The 15,353-nt window shown below is 42.8% G+C and overlaps 2 protein-coding genes across 7 annotated transcripts in view; one reads left to right on the top strand and one right to left on the bottom strand.

Annotated features, from left to right (window-relative positions):
* Positions 1-70: 70 nt before the first annotated feature.
* On the top strand, positions 71-5,707 carry Sara (Smad anchor for receptor activation). The gene is made up of 9 exons (XM_018010058.2): positions 71-212; positions 485-565; positions 624-1,414; positions 1,468-3,049; positions 3,122-3,397; positions 3,458-4,475; positions 4,541-4,661; positions 4,721-4,885; positions 4,946-5,707. Exons 2-9 carry the CDS (start codon positions 511-513, stop codon positions 5,096-5,098), a joined length of 4,161 nt encoding a protein of 1,386 aa, XP_017865547.1. The 5' UTR covers positions 71-212; positions 485-510; the 3' UTR covers positions 5,099-5,707.
* Positions 5,708-5,882: 175 nt separating this feature from the next.
* The window catches only part of Fkbp14 (peptidyl-prolyl cis-trans isomerase Fkb14), a 16,242-nt gene continuing 6,771 nt past the window's right edge, over positions 5,883-15,353 (bottom strand). For 3 of the 6 annotated variants that reach the window (XM_089472136.1, XM_089472135.1, XM_089472137.1), the window contains exons 3-7: positions 7,373-7,418; positions 7,237-7,279; positions 6,958-7,157; positions 6,620-6,795; positions 5,883-6,525 (exon numbers count right to left, since the gene is read on the bottom strand). In XM_089472136.1, coding sequence (XP_089328262.1) covers positions 6,492-6,525; positions 6,620-6,795; positions 6,958-7,157; positions 7,237-7,279; positions 7,373-7,418 — 499 coding nt within the window. In that variant the 3' untranslated portion in view covers positions 5,883-6,491. Of the gene's footprint in view, positions 6,796-6,957; positions 7,158-7,236; positions 7,280-7,372; positions 7,419-15,353 lie in introns of all 6 variants that reach the window. The other 3 variants (XM_089472138.1, XM_018010079.2, XM_018010080.2) reach the window with 3 other exon arrangements.

Genomic DNA, 15,353 nt, shown 5'->3' with positions numbered 1-15,353 from the left:
GGCCCACAACGTTTAGGCAGACCATGCTCACGCATATTCGGTATTTTTAAAATACACTTAATAATACCACGAAATGCAAATTCTCTATGTTTTTCAATTCAATTTCCCATTAGTCGTCGGTATTTCTGCAGTAGCGTAACACAGTCACACTGCGCACCCATTTCGAACATATTTTGCAAGAAAAATTAAACAAAAAGAAGTGGGCAAACAAGGTAATTCCGTTAATTTTCAGCCGAAAATGGATGTACAGTATAAACGCAGATAAGACAATTGATTGACAGGCAGCAGGGCTCACATCCCATAGCGCTGTGAATCATAATTTGCTTTGTTGTCTTATTTTGCGTCTCTCGTTTGACGGAACTTACGTTCGTTCCCCCTCAGCAAATCCCCGCTGCGACCCTTCTTTCCAACCATTCGAGCTGTGAAAATTTTTTCAGCCAAAATACAAGTTGCTCTCAGCTGCCTATTACGTCTTTCGTTGCAGGCTTAAATGCTAGCCGACTAGTTACTATGGATCTGGTGGACATCGATCAGGTCCTGGACAATTTGGAAGCTGAGCTCAAAGGTACGAAATCAGCTCTAATGTGTAACGGCAATTTTTGCTTAACTGTAAACTTTTGCAGCTGACGAACAATTGAGCCGCAATGCAACGAGCGCTGCAGCTGCTGCGACTGCAGCTTTAAATGTAAATGTAGGCGGTGAGTCACGCCCATTGGGTGATGGCAGCGCTGGCGCAGCCAAAAACTTTGTGGGCGTCTCGCAGGTGTTCAATAGCCTCAACGACTATCGAAACAACGTTCAGTCGCTGGCCACCGGGATGCAGGCGCACGAGAGCTACAATTGGGAGACGGAAGCAGCAGAGCAACAGGAGGAGCAACAGCCCGAGCACGTTGAGCTGGAAGATGAGGTGGTAGAGCAGGAGGTGGAAGAGGACTATGAGGAAGAGGAGTTGGCCAGGCACGAGGACATCAACAAGTTTAGCGAGTCAAAGTCAAAGGATGGAAATGTCTCATCCAGCGAATCGCTGACCACCTCATCCTGCTCCACGTTCTCCTCGGGCCCGTCGCCCGGTAATGTGAGCAACTCGGAGGAGCAAGAGGAGCTGAGTACACCACCCGAAAGCGATATGCCCAGTGCCCTGGAGCTGCCGCCCAAAGCGAACAGCGAATTGGATCAGCAGCCCGAACAACATGTGGCTCCGTCGACTGCAGTGGAGGATCTGGCCACGGGTCTCTCCTCCATATCCATAACTAATACAAATACCACAGAATCGCAGTCAATCTTGCCCTGCGAGGTGACCGCCTCGTCTGCTCTGGGCAAGGTGCTCAACGAGCTGTCCGAGGAGACGAGCTCGGAGCTGGAAACGCAGAGTCAGGCGCGTGGCGGGGGCAACAACTTGCACAATATGCCAGCGGTAAGTGAAAACAACTTGAACGCAAATTGAATTCTGAAACCAATCTTCACCAGGTCACCCAGCTAAATCCAGCTCAAGTCCAGCAGCCAAAGCTGCAGGCAGAACCAGATCTGCAGCAGCAGCAGCAGGAGCAGGCGCTCAAGCGTAGTCAACCACTGACCTTCTGCTCCACCATGGACGAGATCTCAGACACGGAGCTGGACAGCATGCTGCAGGAGGTAGAAGCGGACATTGAGGAAGAGACAGAGGCAGCTGCTGCCTCCACATCCTCTTCAGACTCCTGCCTGCGCCAGCCACACGGCATGATGGACGATGATGGCGATGAAAGCGCCTCTATTTCGCCAGCCACGGAGGAGGAATCGGTGCGCATACTCTCCGAACAGGAGACCAACTCGGCGGATCAAATGAATGTGGACAACTTCTCACAGGCATCCACAGTGGAGTTCGCCGAGCTGCGCGCCACCGAGCCAGCTCCAGTCGTGGCGACGGCAGCCGAGGAGGTTGAAGTTGAGGTGGAGGCCGAGGCCGAGGCCGAGGCCTCATCCTTCAGCAGCACAGCGAGCGAAACGGATTCGCTGTCTGGACGGAAACTGGAGGAAGACGAGGAGGAGGACAGCGTAGCCACAGATGCGCTCGATACTCAGGAGCAACGACCACAACGTCCACAAACCTTAGACCTGAATGGAGGTCAGCAGGCGAGTGCGGGACAAACTCCGCCGCCAGCTGATCAAGCGCCGTCACAGTCGCAGTCCGAGGATGCAGGAGGAGCCGCAGCTGTAGTTGCAGAGGGCGAAGAGGACGACGATAGTCCCATCTATGAGGCCGTGGGCTACAGTGATCCCCATGCCAATCTGGGCAAGGTGCCGCCCATCTGGGTGCCCGACAATATGGCCGGCCAGTGCATGCAGTGCCAGCAGAAGTTCACGATGATCAAGCGGCGGCATCATTGTCGTGCCTGCGGCAAGGTGCTCTGCTCCGTCTGCTGCTCGCAGCGCTTTCACCTGCAGTTCGCCAATGAGCCGGAGTCGCGGGTCTGCGTGCAATGCTTCATGATCCTCACCGAGCGGCAGGCCAATGGCGGCGTCCCGGATGCCTATGCGGGTGCACCGCCCTCGGCGCTGCCGCCCACGCCCATGCGCTCGCCCAATCCCAATAATCCCATGGAGTATTGCTCGACGATACCGCCGCATCGTCAGGTGGCCGCCGAGGGTGCTCCGCCGCCCAGCGTCATTGTGCCCGTGGGCGTGCTGAAGAAAATGGATGGCAGCTCCTCGAATTCCTCCAGTTCGGATGGCAAGAAGGGGCGCAAGCGCAAGAGCGTCATGTTCAGCGATGGCATTGCGCCGGGCAGCGAGCTGGCCAGCACCATGGAGCAGCAGTGGGGCGAGGCTAAGCATGCGCGTCGCGGCCTGCAGCGCAGCAACAGCGGCGCCGGCGCAGCAGCCAGCGCCAATCAAAAGCCGCCCACACCTGGCGCAGCCAGTGGCAGCAGCGGCGCCGGCAGCGGCACCGGCAGCAGTATTGACAATAGCTCCACCATGGGTCTGGTGGCGCAGCTATTCCGCGGCTCCATACCGCCCAGTGCGGCGGCGGCAACGCTCACAGCGGCCGCCGGGGGCAGCCAAAACTCTAGCGGTAGGTGGAGAGGATGCAACTTGGAGCAGCTTCAACTCTCTCTCTCTCTCTCTCTCTCTTTCGCTCTTTCAGCTGGTCGCAATACAGCGCAAACCTCGCCGCGTCGCAAGGTCGAGCCGCAGCGTTCACGCAAGCTGCCGCCCAGCGATGCCCAGGGCTGTTTCATACCCTACGAGGAGAACGCACTGCCGCCCATCTGCATCAGCAGCAACGGCAGCAGCAGCAGCATCTGTGATGTGGAATACAAGGAGGTGCGCAACGATGCGGATCTTCTGGAGCGTTTGCAGCGCGAGACGCTCAAGTTCATTGTGAAGAACAATTTCTATGTGCTGGTCAAGGTAGTCAACAGTGAGTAATTCAGCCTATGCATCCGTAGCCTACTCCTAAAATCCTTGTCCATTCTCTCAGTGAGCTGCTGCATGAATCGCTGGGTGCTAAACTTTACCACCTCGGGTCTGCATCATGTGGGCAACGATGAGTTGATTATCCTGCTGGAAATTAAGCCACCGCCGGCGGCTGCCAATAGCGGGCCGACTGTGCCGCGTGATATATTCCAGCATCTGTACGAGATCTACGTGGAGGCGGAGCAGGCGCGCTCCAGCACACAGGAGCTGGCCTTCAGCAGTCCGCGTAGTGCCAACTTTTTGGGTTCGCGCGAGCACGGCGGCTTCATCTACATCCGGCCGACGTACCAGTGCCTGCAGGGCGTCATTGTGCCGGACAGTCCGTATCTGGTGGCCGTGCTCATCCATCGGCACGAGGTGCCGTGGGCCAAGGTCCTGCCATTGCGTCTCATCTTGCGCCTGGGCGCTCAGTATCGTTATTATCCCTGTCCACTGATCTCGGTGCGGAATCGTGAGTCGGTCTACGGCGAGATAGCGCAGACGATTATCAATTTTCTAGTGGATTTTCGCAACTATACGTACTCGCTGCCGGCCATACGCGGCCTCTACATCCACATGGAGGATCGGCAGACGACTGTGATCATACCGCGCTACAGGCAGAACGATGTCATCAAGGCGATCAACAATTCCACCGATCACATCCTTGCATTCGCCGGCAACTTCTCCAAGGTGGCCGATGGCCATTTGGTCTGCATGCAGAACATCAACGACGATCGCTCCGAGATGTACGCCTACTCCACGCAGGCAATCAATATACAAGGCCAGCCGAGGAAGGTGACGGGCGCCAGTTTCTTTGTGCTGAACGAGGCGCTCAAGAGCAGCAGCGGACTCTCCGGCAAGTGCAGCATTGTCGAGGACGGCCTGATGGTTCAGATAATGCCCGCCAAAATGGAGGAGGTGCGTCAGGCGCTGCGCAATCAAACCGACATCGACATCGTGTGCGGCCCCATCGGTGCCACCGATGAGCAGAGTGAAATAGTCAGCATCAAGTGGGTGGACAATGATCGTGAAATCAACGTGGGGTAAGATTGTGAACTAACTGTTAATTAGCCACTATACTAATTCCTAAACATACCATATATTCCAGCGTCAAGTCGCCCATTGATGAGAAGCCCATGGATGGAGTGGCCAATATGCGTGTGCATGCCAGCTTCAACTATTCCAATACCAATTATGCAATTCGTTTGAGCGATATTTTTATAATCAAAGTAACTCAACTAAATTCTGCATTATATATAATGAATATTAATGAATTTCCATTTTACAGTGTGAGGATTGGTATGCCACAAATGGTGGCAACTATGCGGACATCACACGCATTGCCGAGCAGCTGGCACGAAGTGCTTCGATGGCGCTGCTACCATTCCTCGATCTACTCGCCGCAGCGGGCATTAATAAGCTCGCACTGCGAGCCACACTCGATCAGGAGAACGTAAGCAACCCACTCTCTAAGGTGTTAATTATTTATGTATCACCTTTTTTTTTTTTGTAGGTCTGCTATGAGGCGGGTGCACGTGGTTCGAAGCTGCCGCCGCTTTATATGAATGCGCTCGATAATCATCTGATAGCCACACTGCATGGCGAATCGTCTGGCATTCAGGATCCTATTATATTGGAGCTAGTTTTCTATATACTAAACGCCTAAAAGCTGTAGTGCAATTGCTGTTCTGCCCCTCCCAAAAAATCCCTCTTCCTCCTCCTCCCTCAAAGGACATCGAACTCAATACAACAATACAAGCTGCATATACTTTCGTATACTTTCTAACCATGCCTAGCTACATAATCCTATAAAGCGATCAAGTGTGTTGCCCGCCCCACCCCCCATCCAGTTAATCGTACAACGTAAACGGACTCTCCTCCTTTCGGCTGCAATGCGACGGCGCAATTACTGTATATAATTAGTACATGCTATACAATATTTATATATGTATACTATCGGTGTTTTGTTTGTTTTTATCTCGCCTCTGTTTCTGTGTACCTTCATAAGCCGATGCAAATATTTTTGTAATTTTCAATGTTTGATAAACAAAACGAAGACAAGAATTCAGTGTTGGCATTTGGCAGCCTTTTCATATTCTAAACAAGTCTTTTTTTCGCAACTTTTTAAAAGAAAAATAACCTAAAACATCAACTTTCTTTACGATAAATGGGTAACATCTAGAAAAGATAATAATATTTGTACATGATGTTCTCTTTATTATATCCCTGTATATTTTCGATTTGAATATAAATAATGACTATATAACTGTTAAAATCAATTGGTGTTTTATTTTATTTTGTTATATTTTAAAAATTGTTCAAAGAAATTGTTAGAAATTTTAAGATTTTTGTTTGAGATACAAAAAATTAGTCACAAATTGAAAATTTAATACTTAAAAAAAAAAAGAAAATCCACAAACCTCAATTCCCATAAGAAAACACAATTCGCATTATTAAATAATTGTGATAATTGTTTATTTAATTTAATGTTCCACTTTTACGCACAATTTGTAAAAAAATGTTTAATTGGCAGACACAACGTTACACAAATAAGTTACAAACTTGAATATAACAACCTATAAATGTATATAAAAATCATTCAACGCCAATTCGGCCCTTCAGTTAGCTTAAACTACCGTCTAGAAGGGCATTGAGCATTCGTCCAGTTGTTGTTGCGTGTGTGTGTGTGAGAGGAGAGGAAACCAAACCGGAGCACAGATTCGAAGTGGAAGAGTTGTTACAATAAATCGCTTAACATTCTATATTTATGCATATACTATATGTCTATATGTATATATGTATATATATATATATATATATATATATATGGTGTAGTAGTATATACAAATATGAATGATGTTGCCAACAAAAATAATTTCATATAGTTTTGTTTTGTTTTCTCTTGAAGGGCGGGCAAAAAACACTAAAAGCGCCCCAGCATTTGAGGGGGTAATTGAAGGGGCGTCAGTCCACTCGTTCTTTCATTGTTTTTGTTTATGTTTTTTTGGAATATGTTGTTGTGGTTGATGTTGTCTCATGTTCATGTGTCGCGTGTTGCTTTAGTTGATATTGCTGTTGGTGTTGTTGGTGTCGCTGTTGTTGTTGTTGTTGTATTGGTATTGGTATTTATACATAGATAGTTATAGATAGATTATAACTTAAGCACTTGTCCTAGCCGCAGACTTACAGCTCATCATGCTTGGGACCCGAGAACTCGTCGTGCGAGATGAAACCATTCTTGTCCTTATCCTCATGCTGGAAGATCTCCTCGACCAGTTTATCGTTCTCCTGCAGCATATTCTTCAGCTCATCAGAGTCCTGACCCTCCACAGCGGTCATCTGTTTCTTCAGATATTCGCTGACCTAAACAGACATGCGAAACAAACCAACCGACATATTATAGCAATTACAGGGCATAGCAATCAGGGCATTATGAAGAATGAGGTTAGTAACGAACCGAGACCCACGGATATATCACATATAGAGTGTAGAACAATTACAAAATGATAAAAGTGCGATCCATACATAGACGATTACCTCTTCGCGGCTCAGCTGCTTGTCGGCGTTCTCATCGATCTCCTTGAACACATTCGTTGTGGGCGGGGCATTGCCAATGTTGATCAGCTCCACGTCAAAGACCAGTGTAGCCTTCGGTGGGATCACATTGCCGGCACCCGCATCGCCATAGCCCAGCTCTGGGGGAATTGTCAGCTTACGTTTCTCGCCTAATCAATAGATAAGACAATATATATATATATATATATAATATATGTAACGGTACTATATGGGTTCAGTTCTACTTACCGACACACATATCGAGCAGACCCTGGTCCCAGCCCTTAATCACCTGTGCATGAAAATAATATATTTAATGTGTGAACTCTCGCCAAAATTCTCCACAAATTTTGTTGCGGCATTCGAGTTGAAACGTTTAACTCACCTGTCCGGCGCCCAATTGAAATGTGAAGGGCTGGTCGCGGTCAAAGCTGCAAGACAGAGAGAGAGACAGAGAAGCAAACAGAGAAGTTGAGTGTGAGCTGATGCAGAGTCGCAGGGAAATTGTTAGACGCTTGTTAGCCGCAAAGTTTCAAGTGCAACTTGTTTGCGTTTTTTTTTTTTTTTTCTGCTTCCTGTAGTAAAGGTGTTGCGACAGGGGAGTACACACACACACACACACACACAAATTTATCACACACATACACACACAGCCACTGTCAACTGGCTGCACTTCGCACATAATCAAGAGGCATGCCACATAAAAAAAAAAAAAAAAAACAACAACAAAAGCAAAAAACACATTTTAAAACAATACATCATTTTTTATGTCCGCTTGGTTTTTGTTAAGCGGGTGCTTGAGTATTGGGGTGCTGGGTGGGGAGGGCTGTAAAAAGCGACAAACATACGGGAAATTATTTGTTTGATGGCCTGGTTTACAGCTATGCTTAAGTTAAGCGAATTACTTTAATTCGTAACGCACACATCGCAGTCTGCCGAGGGCTGCTAGAGAGCTAAGATAATATACGATGCTTATCATTAACAGCTGTTCAGGTATGCATGGAAACCACCCCACCTCTCCATCTAGCTGTCTCTCTCACACTCTCTCTAGGTGTTGTCCATATACATATATGGAACTTGAGCATGATGTATGATGTGGCACAGTTGCAATAGGAGAGGCGTATAATTTGATGCTTATTATGTGCTTTACGAGTGGGTGGAGCAATGCGAAAGAGCTCTTAAAGGAGAACATTAAAAAGAGATGTCAAATGGAAATAGATGGATATGGAATTTGGCTGATGGCGAGAATTTAAAGCACATAGATATTATAAATATATATGAGAGATTTCATTGAAACATTTTGAGCTATATAAATGAAACACAGTTTGAAAGTATTGATAGTTTCTGTCTTCAAATTATGCTAATAGAGCTGCTCTAGAAATTAATAATTTATATATTACAAATTTTTTGAATAGCCCATTTAGCATTGATAAAAAACAGAAGTAAATATTATGTATTCACTTGAAAAAAAAAAAAAACATAAATAACTACATTTGGGCATGCTGTATTCATATAGAGATAAAGCTAAAGATAAAGTAACATGATGTTGATAAGAAAGTGTTGAGGACCTTGATATATATATATATTTTTTTAACGGTTCTTAGAACAGTATTATAAATAATAACAAAAAAATAAATAAATAAATAAAAATAAAAGTGAGTTAATTATCATTATCTATATTATCACTATCTATATTAATAATTTCCATTCAATAAATTTACTTTAATCTTCTCTATATCTCTCTAAATATACTATATAGTAAAGCGATTTCTATGTTAGCAGATTGCCAAGAAATTAAACTTTGATTTTGTACGTCGCGTAAGTCAATAATAAACAGCTAAAACAGCATCAGCCCCAGTCTGAGTATGCCCCTCGGGTTAAGAACTTGCAATTGGAAATGTGTCACTTGGGCATGCGGAAGGAAACTTTCAGGATTGCTGTTGTTGTTTGATATTTTTTTTTTCTTTCTCTATTTTTTATGAAAAACTTTGCGACTTTCGTCTGTTGTTAAGAACTTGTTACCCCAGACACGCCCCTCGCACCCTCACTCTCTCCCATTTCTCTCATCTCGCGCATATCCCCAGTTGACGATCATTTTTTAATGAGCCAAAGAGCTGCAGCAGCAGCCAGCCAAAGTGGGCGTGGCGGCTCTAACAGATTATTGCAACAGGCACAACAAATGATTAACAAGACGACGCATGACACCCACACGGCGGGGAGTTGAGAAAAGTTCGCTACAACTTCTATTGCCTCCCCTCCTACTTCCCTTTCTTCTTTCCCCCCCTTCCACTTCACCCGCTGCTGTTGTTTTTCTGCAGCGTCTGTTAAATATTTTATGTGCATCTCCTGGGCATTTTGCAAACATTTTTACATTTTTTTACATGTTTCAGCCTTGTTGGTTTGCTTGTTTTATTTACATTCTCTGTTATCTTGGAATCACAAGTTGTGCCGGCTCATGATGATGGCATGCGGATTGGCGCTGCCCGCGGACTAATCCAACCAACCGAAAAAGTGCTACCTCAAGTGCGCCAAGGAGTTGGAGCGTAACCAAAGTGTCGTCGTCCTCCTCCTCCTCCTACCACTGTGGCTTTCGCCTCGCCTCTACTCAAGTGCGGCAAATCTCTTGATGAAATAAAAAACCGTACAAAATTTGTCTGGCAAAAAAAAAAGTACAGCGCAGCAATGGCTAAATCACAGCATGACCGACAACTGAATGCTCTAGCTGATGGCAAGGTTAATATTATTTTAAGATTGGCAAAGTAAATGACAGTTGATTATAGTTAAATATTTTACGAGTTGAAGATGAAACAAATATGATAAGTAGATGATATCATATTATGATATAAATATAGATGTAAGCTTTCCTGATATTATATATTTTATATATATCTAGATATCATAATTTAATATAATAGAATTGCTGCACAGATAAATCACTTAGAAATTATAGATAGACTCATAAGAGTTGTCAAGAAATTTTTTATGAACTTAGGATTCTTCAAAGAACTTTAATATCTAAACTTATTTAATGAAATCTGAACTCAACATGATTTTTAAGGCCTAATATAGAAATATAATAAAGAGGAATTTATATAATAATAATAATTATAATAGAATATTTCCCTATACTATATATACTACATACATATATATTTCCTTTTCCCAAAAGAGCAAAGCCTGCGTTACACATTTCATGTCAAATTCGATATACTTTCTTTGTAAGCGCATTAAAAGGAAAGCAAATGTCAAGCAGCCAACAACACACACACACACACAAACAGCTGGGCACTTCATGTGTCTCTGTGTGTGGGGATTACGGCCTTTAAGACACAGTCACAACCCCAGCCAACAACCAGTTGTAACCGCGTCGCAGTCGACGCTCGGCTGTGAATTTTTATTGCATTATTTTCCATGAATTTCTAGTAATATGTGAAAATTTTATAGCATCTCACATGTGTCTGTGTATGTCTCTCTCTCTCTCTCTCTCTCTCTCTCTCTCTTTGGCTGTCTGCTCAGCTCTCACTGACTCAGCACGCACAGGTGATTGGGGGGATTGTGTAAAATTGTTGGCAGTTGAGCTGTGGGTGCTGCTGCTGCTGCTGCTGCATATGTATCCTGCTAATTTATGCGATTTACGGCAATAAATGTTACAAAAATAAAGACGCGTGTCCTTATTTATGCCGTTGATCAATGTTAATTGTAATGCAGGGAGAAAGTTGTGCGATATTTGAAAAGAGAGGGGGAGAGGGAGGGAGAGAGAGCGAGGAAATGAAATCTGTTTGATAATATTATTAGACAAAATTCGGCCTGAGAGTTTATACAACTCTCGTTGCTCTATGGATAAGTTAAGTTACATCTATTCAGACTAAATTACATATATTTAGATAATATAGATTTTTAAATGATGTATTAAAAATGCTTTGTCATGAAACAAAAAGATATCGTCTTCTTAAATTTTCCTTTTTCCTTTGCATATTTTTGTTTATAAATTTACCAATTAAATTATTTCCCTTTGCTCATAATAATGTAAGTAATCGAAATTTCCAATATTTTTCTTTGAACACGCCCATTGGCTTCGCTTTAAAAAAAAAAAGAAACCCAAACAGGTTTACGTTTACACAAATCATTAATCTTCAATTAAAGCATTTAAGCGAAGCGCTCGCAATGCGTTGAATAAATTAATAAAATCGTTTAAATGTGTGTTGATTGTTTCATATGCTCAGGTCCGTAGCTGTATCCGTCACCAGCTCAGCCAGCTGCACAGTGTCCCCAGGCATGCAAAATTGATGAGGCGCCATGGCTGATGCAATGCCCAAACAAAAGGTCAGTCCGCTTTGACAGGAGCTGTTGGCACAGGTGTCTCTCATTTTGTTTTTTTCGCTTCATAAACTGGCCAAACAGGCGCTTCACAGAACTGAAAAGTTGTACAACAAAATGTTATGCAAAAGTCGACGCGTTTCACTGGCGTTTCACAGGCGTTTTGCGAGCGTTTTGTGCGCGTTTTCTGCGTGAGTTGCGACACGCATTATCATAAAGTCAAACAAGAAATGTAAACTCATTTTTTGCTGGCTAACTGACTGGCTGGCTGGCTGGCTGGCTGGCAGGTTGGTTGGTTGGTTGGTTGGTTGGTTGGCTGGCAGCAGGAATCAGCTAAATATTTAATAAGTTTCGATTTCATTCAGCTCGCAGGCAATGCCATTGGAATTTTTATGCATTCAGGAGCATTTAAAATGCAGCTCAATGGGCACAAAAAAAAACATACACACACACACACATGCACAGTAAAGAGAAGGCAACACATCCGTTAACCTTAACCATTACGTGATTCCCAATCCGATAGAGCGTCGAGTCGAGTCGAGTGAAGAGTTTGGTTTGGGTTTGTCTGCTAAATCATACCACGCCACTTGCCACACACACACACACACCCACACATACACACACCCACACACAATCCAATCAAATTGAATCCTTTGCCGGTGCGGCATTCATTGATGACCTCGTTTTATGTGCGTCGTTGTCCGAAGTTATAAAATCAAATATGCGTCCGCTTCAACAAAAAGCCGTAGACGAAGCAAACCGCAAAACCTCAACGGAGACTTTGCAGCGACAAAAGGCAGCCCCGAGCGATTAACGTGCAACTTGGTGGCAGTTGTCAGTCTCCGAGTTCTTCTTGGCTCGACTTCTGGGCCTCTCTGGTCAATGTGCGAACAATTCGCAGCTGGTGAAGTTTTGTGCCACAAAATTTATGCCGACTGCTGCTGACTGCTGCCACCCAAGCAATATCACGTGCCATGCGAATTGTTGCAGCCTTTTTTTCTCGCTTTCTGCCACTCAAAATAGAGAAATTTATATGTGCAACTTGTGCACATATTTCGCAGGGAGCACATTAATTATTTAAGCTATCTGCGAATGTGCGCTGCAAACTGAAGACGTTTTGCAATTTTTAAAAAACCAAATTTCGACCAGATGCCGCTGCCACAGCAATTGCCCCAAGGGCTCCACTAGGGCACAGTGGTTAAAAGTTATGGAAATTTGTTGCATTGGGCAACTATGAAAGTAGATGAGAGCACCCAAATTGTATTAATGGTAACTTATGAGGCTCAAGCAAACCCCATTTGCTATTATATAACAAGATAAAGTGGTCAAGGAGATCGAGAGCTAAAAGCATCAGAGTAAATAGCATTTCTACGTGTATTTTTTTTGTTTTTGTTTTTGTTTTTTTTTTTTTTTTTTGGAGAGGCTTTTTATTACATTATGTTAATATTTAATAAGTCCTTAATAAAGCTCAGAGTATAATTCACTTGTAGTAGTTTGAGGCAGATATAGTCAGCATTGAGCTAGTTCAGATGTATGCTTAGTGTTGTAACTAAGCCAAATAGTTGTTAGCTTAAAACTTTAATCGAACAGCTTTAGTTTATTTCAAAGCTTTCAAGCTTACAAAAGCTTCATCGAATTACTCTTGATAAGCTTTAAAGTCTTTGGTGAAAACGAAAGTTTATTAATTTTAATACAAATAACCTTAATGCATAAAGCCCCAATATGAAACTACTGTACCTAATATAAAATGAAATGCTAATAAAAAAAAATTAAATGCTAAAAATATGCGAAAAATTTTAATAAAAATACATTAAAAGAAATTAAAATAATAACAAAATAAATATACAAAATAAAAATACATTTTATATAAACAAATAAATTAAATAAAAAAAAAATTATTTAATTTAAAAAAATGTGTATAAACACAATGAAAACTAATTAAACTCACTCTTTAAATGCTAGATAAATCCGTCAGCCTAATCAACTGCTTTTAAGACTAAACAAAGGCCTCCCCCCTTTTAGCATTCCAAATATTCAACTTAATTTGGAGCAAACTTTCACAATTTGTCGTCTTCCGGCTCACTGTACGCCATGCAGCGAAGACAACTCTCAACTTTGGCTGATTGTATCACATGATAATGAGCTTTTAGATTTAGTGGCATGCAATGGCAGCTCAGACGCGTGGAGCTGCTCATCAAGCACTCATAAACGTTTCCTATGCGAAATTCGTGCCAAGGCGCCAATCAGCTTCAGTGGAGCCTAACGCCCTCAGCGGGCCAAAGCAAAAAGATGATGCCCCAATGTCTTATTGTGTGGCAAGCCGTTGTCAGGGCCGCATCTCGCATGTCTTATATGGTCTCTGCTAATTGTCGACGCAAGTCGAGTGCAAAAAACTGAAGCGCAACGAAAAACTGGTGACAGTCAAGGTTGTCTGGCTTGGCTAATGGCTCGACGACTGTAAAAAGACTTTCACTTTACAGTTTTTGTTTTGCTTTTGTTTTTGATTTTTTGCGAGTTGTTTTATGTTGCTTTACGCGCTCCGCTTTTGGACATTAAGTTGCACTTGACGCAGTCAAAGTTACTGCCACACACACAACTCATGCAACGACGACGACAGCGCCTAAGATATGACTACAAAAGGAAGGCGAGCGGCGGGCTGTGGCATGCCTGGCGGACTGTCTGCCTGTTGTCAAAAAAAAAACAAAAAAAAAACAAAAAAACTGTTCGTGCAACATGCTGCAAGTTTTGCCTAGCTTCCGTTGTGGTACATACCCTTTTGCCATGTTGCAAATTGCAATTTTAATGGGCTACAAGATGCGAGCCATTGCACAACTTCCACTCCACTCCACTCCACTCAAGCACTCTGCCCGATTCAACTGCAACTGCAACTGCAACGCGGCGTATGCGTAATAAATTCAAACAAACCTTGAAAAATATGTTTGCCATTTGGCCAGCTACTTTTTTTTTTTTTTTTTGTCTGGCATTTGACTTATCTAACTTCTCGCTGCTGTCATAATATATCTTCAAATACGAAATGAATTAAATTTTAAGCCTGTGCAGCTGGTCTAAAATTTTTGCTTGAATTTAAATTTGAGAAGAGAGTGTTATTTAATTAATAATAATTTTTAATACAGAATTTGAAATCTAAATCATTATTTATAATTTCAGTTTTTTATTTATTTTTTTTTTAACTTTACTTTTTACATACAATTCTATACTTTCATTTTAGTTGTCATAATTAATAACTTTACTAAATTTTGGTCAATTTTAAAGTATAAATTTTAAAAATATTACAATACTATTTTTTATGGATTTTTTTTTTTTAAATTATCAAAGTAGTTGACCAAAACGTAAAAATTTCCAAAACTTTTAAAAAATCAAAGAAAATTAAATGCTTTTGTCTAAATAAAATTAAATAAAAATAAATATTATCAACTCCATTTCAATTAAAGTTCATATGGACTTAAGAAGTTAAATTAATATTTTGAATATTCCCCATCAATAAAATAATTATATTTTAAGTATGATTCTAAGTCTTCTCATAGCTTTCGGCTTTACTAAATTCTTTTTGCCTTAATAGCAAAAGTTTCCTAAGAGCTGAGAAGCTTGAGCATTTACGTAATTCCAATTAATGCCCATAATACTTGTATTTCTCTTTGATAACTGACATTTTATAATTTGTATATTATTCATATTTCTTATCGAAAAAAGCGTATTTGAACCTTCGCCTAGCCACATTTACCTTTAGTTTAGGACAACTTTAAGAATGTATCAAATTTTGGATGCAGCAGCAACAGCAGCAGAAGCTAACAAATTAATTTTTTGTGCACAACGACAACAGAGTCTCGAGTGTGCCCTGAAGGCGGAGTTGTTGTCTTCAAAAGAGGCGTGGCAAGTGGTATGACTGCCCTGCCCTTTACTTCCCCCACCAACTACACATGAGCAACATATATCATAGGCGACGGAACAGGAGCTGCTGCTGCTGCTGCTGCTTCTGCTGCTTCTGCTGCTCATGTTTCGCGTCAGGCTGATTAGAATATAGCGAGACG

The sequence above is a fragment of the Drosophila arizonae genome, chromosome 5 (assembly GCF_054131065.1).
Source record: "Drosophila arizonae isolate 15081-1271.41 chromosome 5, UAZ_ARI_1.0, whole genome shotgun sequence".
Taxonomy (NCBI): Eukaryota; Metazoa; Arthropoda; class Insecta; order Diptera; family Drosophilidae; genus Drosophila; species Drosophila arizonae.
The sequence above is the reverse complement of the archived record's forward strand: the minus strand, read 5'-3'. Positions and strand labels throughout refer to the sequence as shown.

Coding starts and splice junctions, on each gene's coding strand:
- Sara (XM_018010058.2), top strand. CDS start 511: ATGGATCTGGTGGACATCGATCAGGTCCTGGACAATTTGGAAGCTGAG. Junction 3,050..3,121: donor GGGCAGCCAAAACTCTAGCG/GTAGGTGGAGAG, acceptor TCGCTCTTTCAG/CTGGTCGCAATACAGCGCAA. Junction 4,662..4,720: donor GCGATATTTTTATAATCAAA/GTAACTCAACTA, acceptor TCCATTTTACAG/TGTGAGGATTGGTATGCCAC.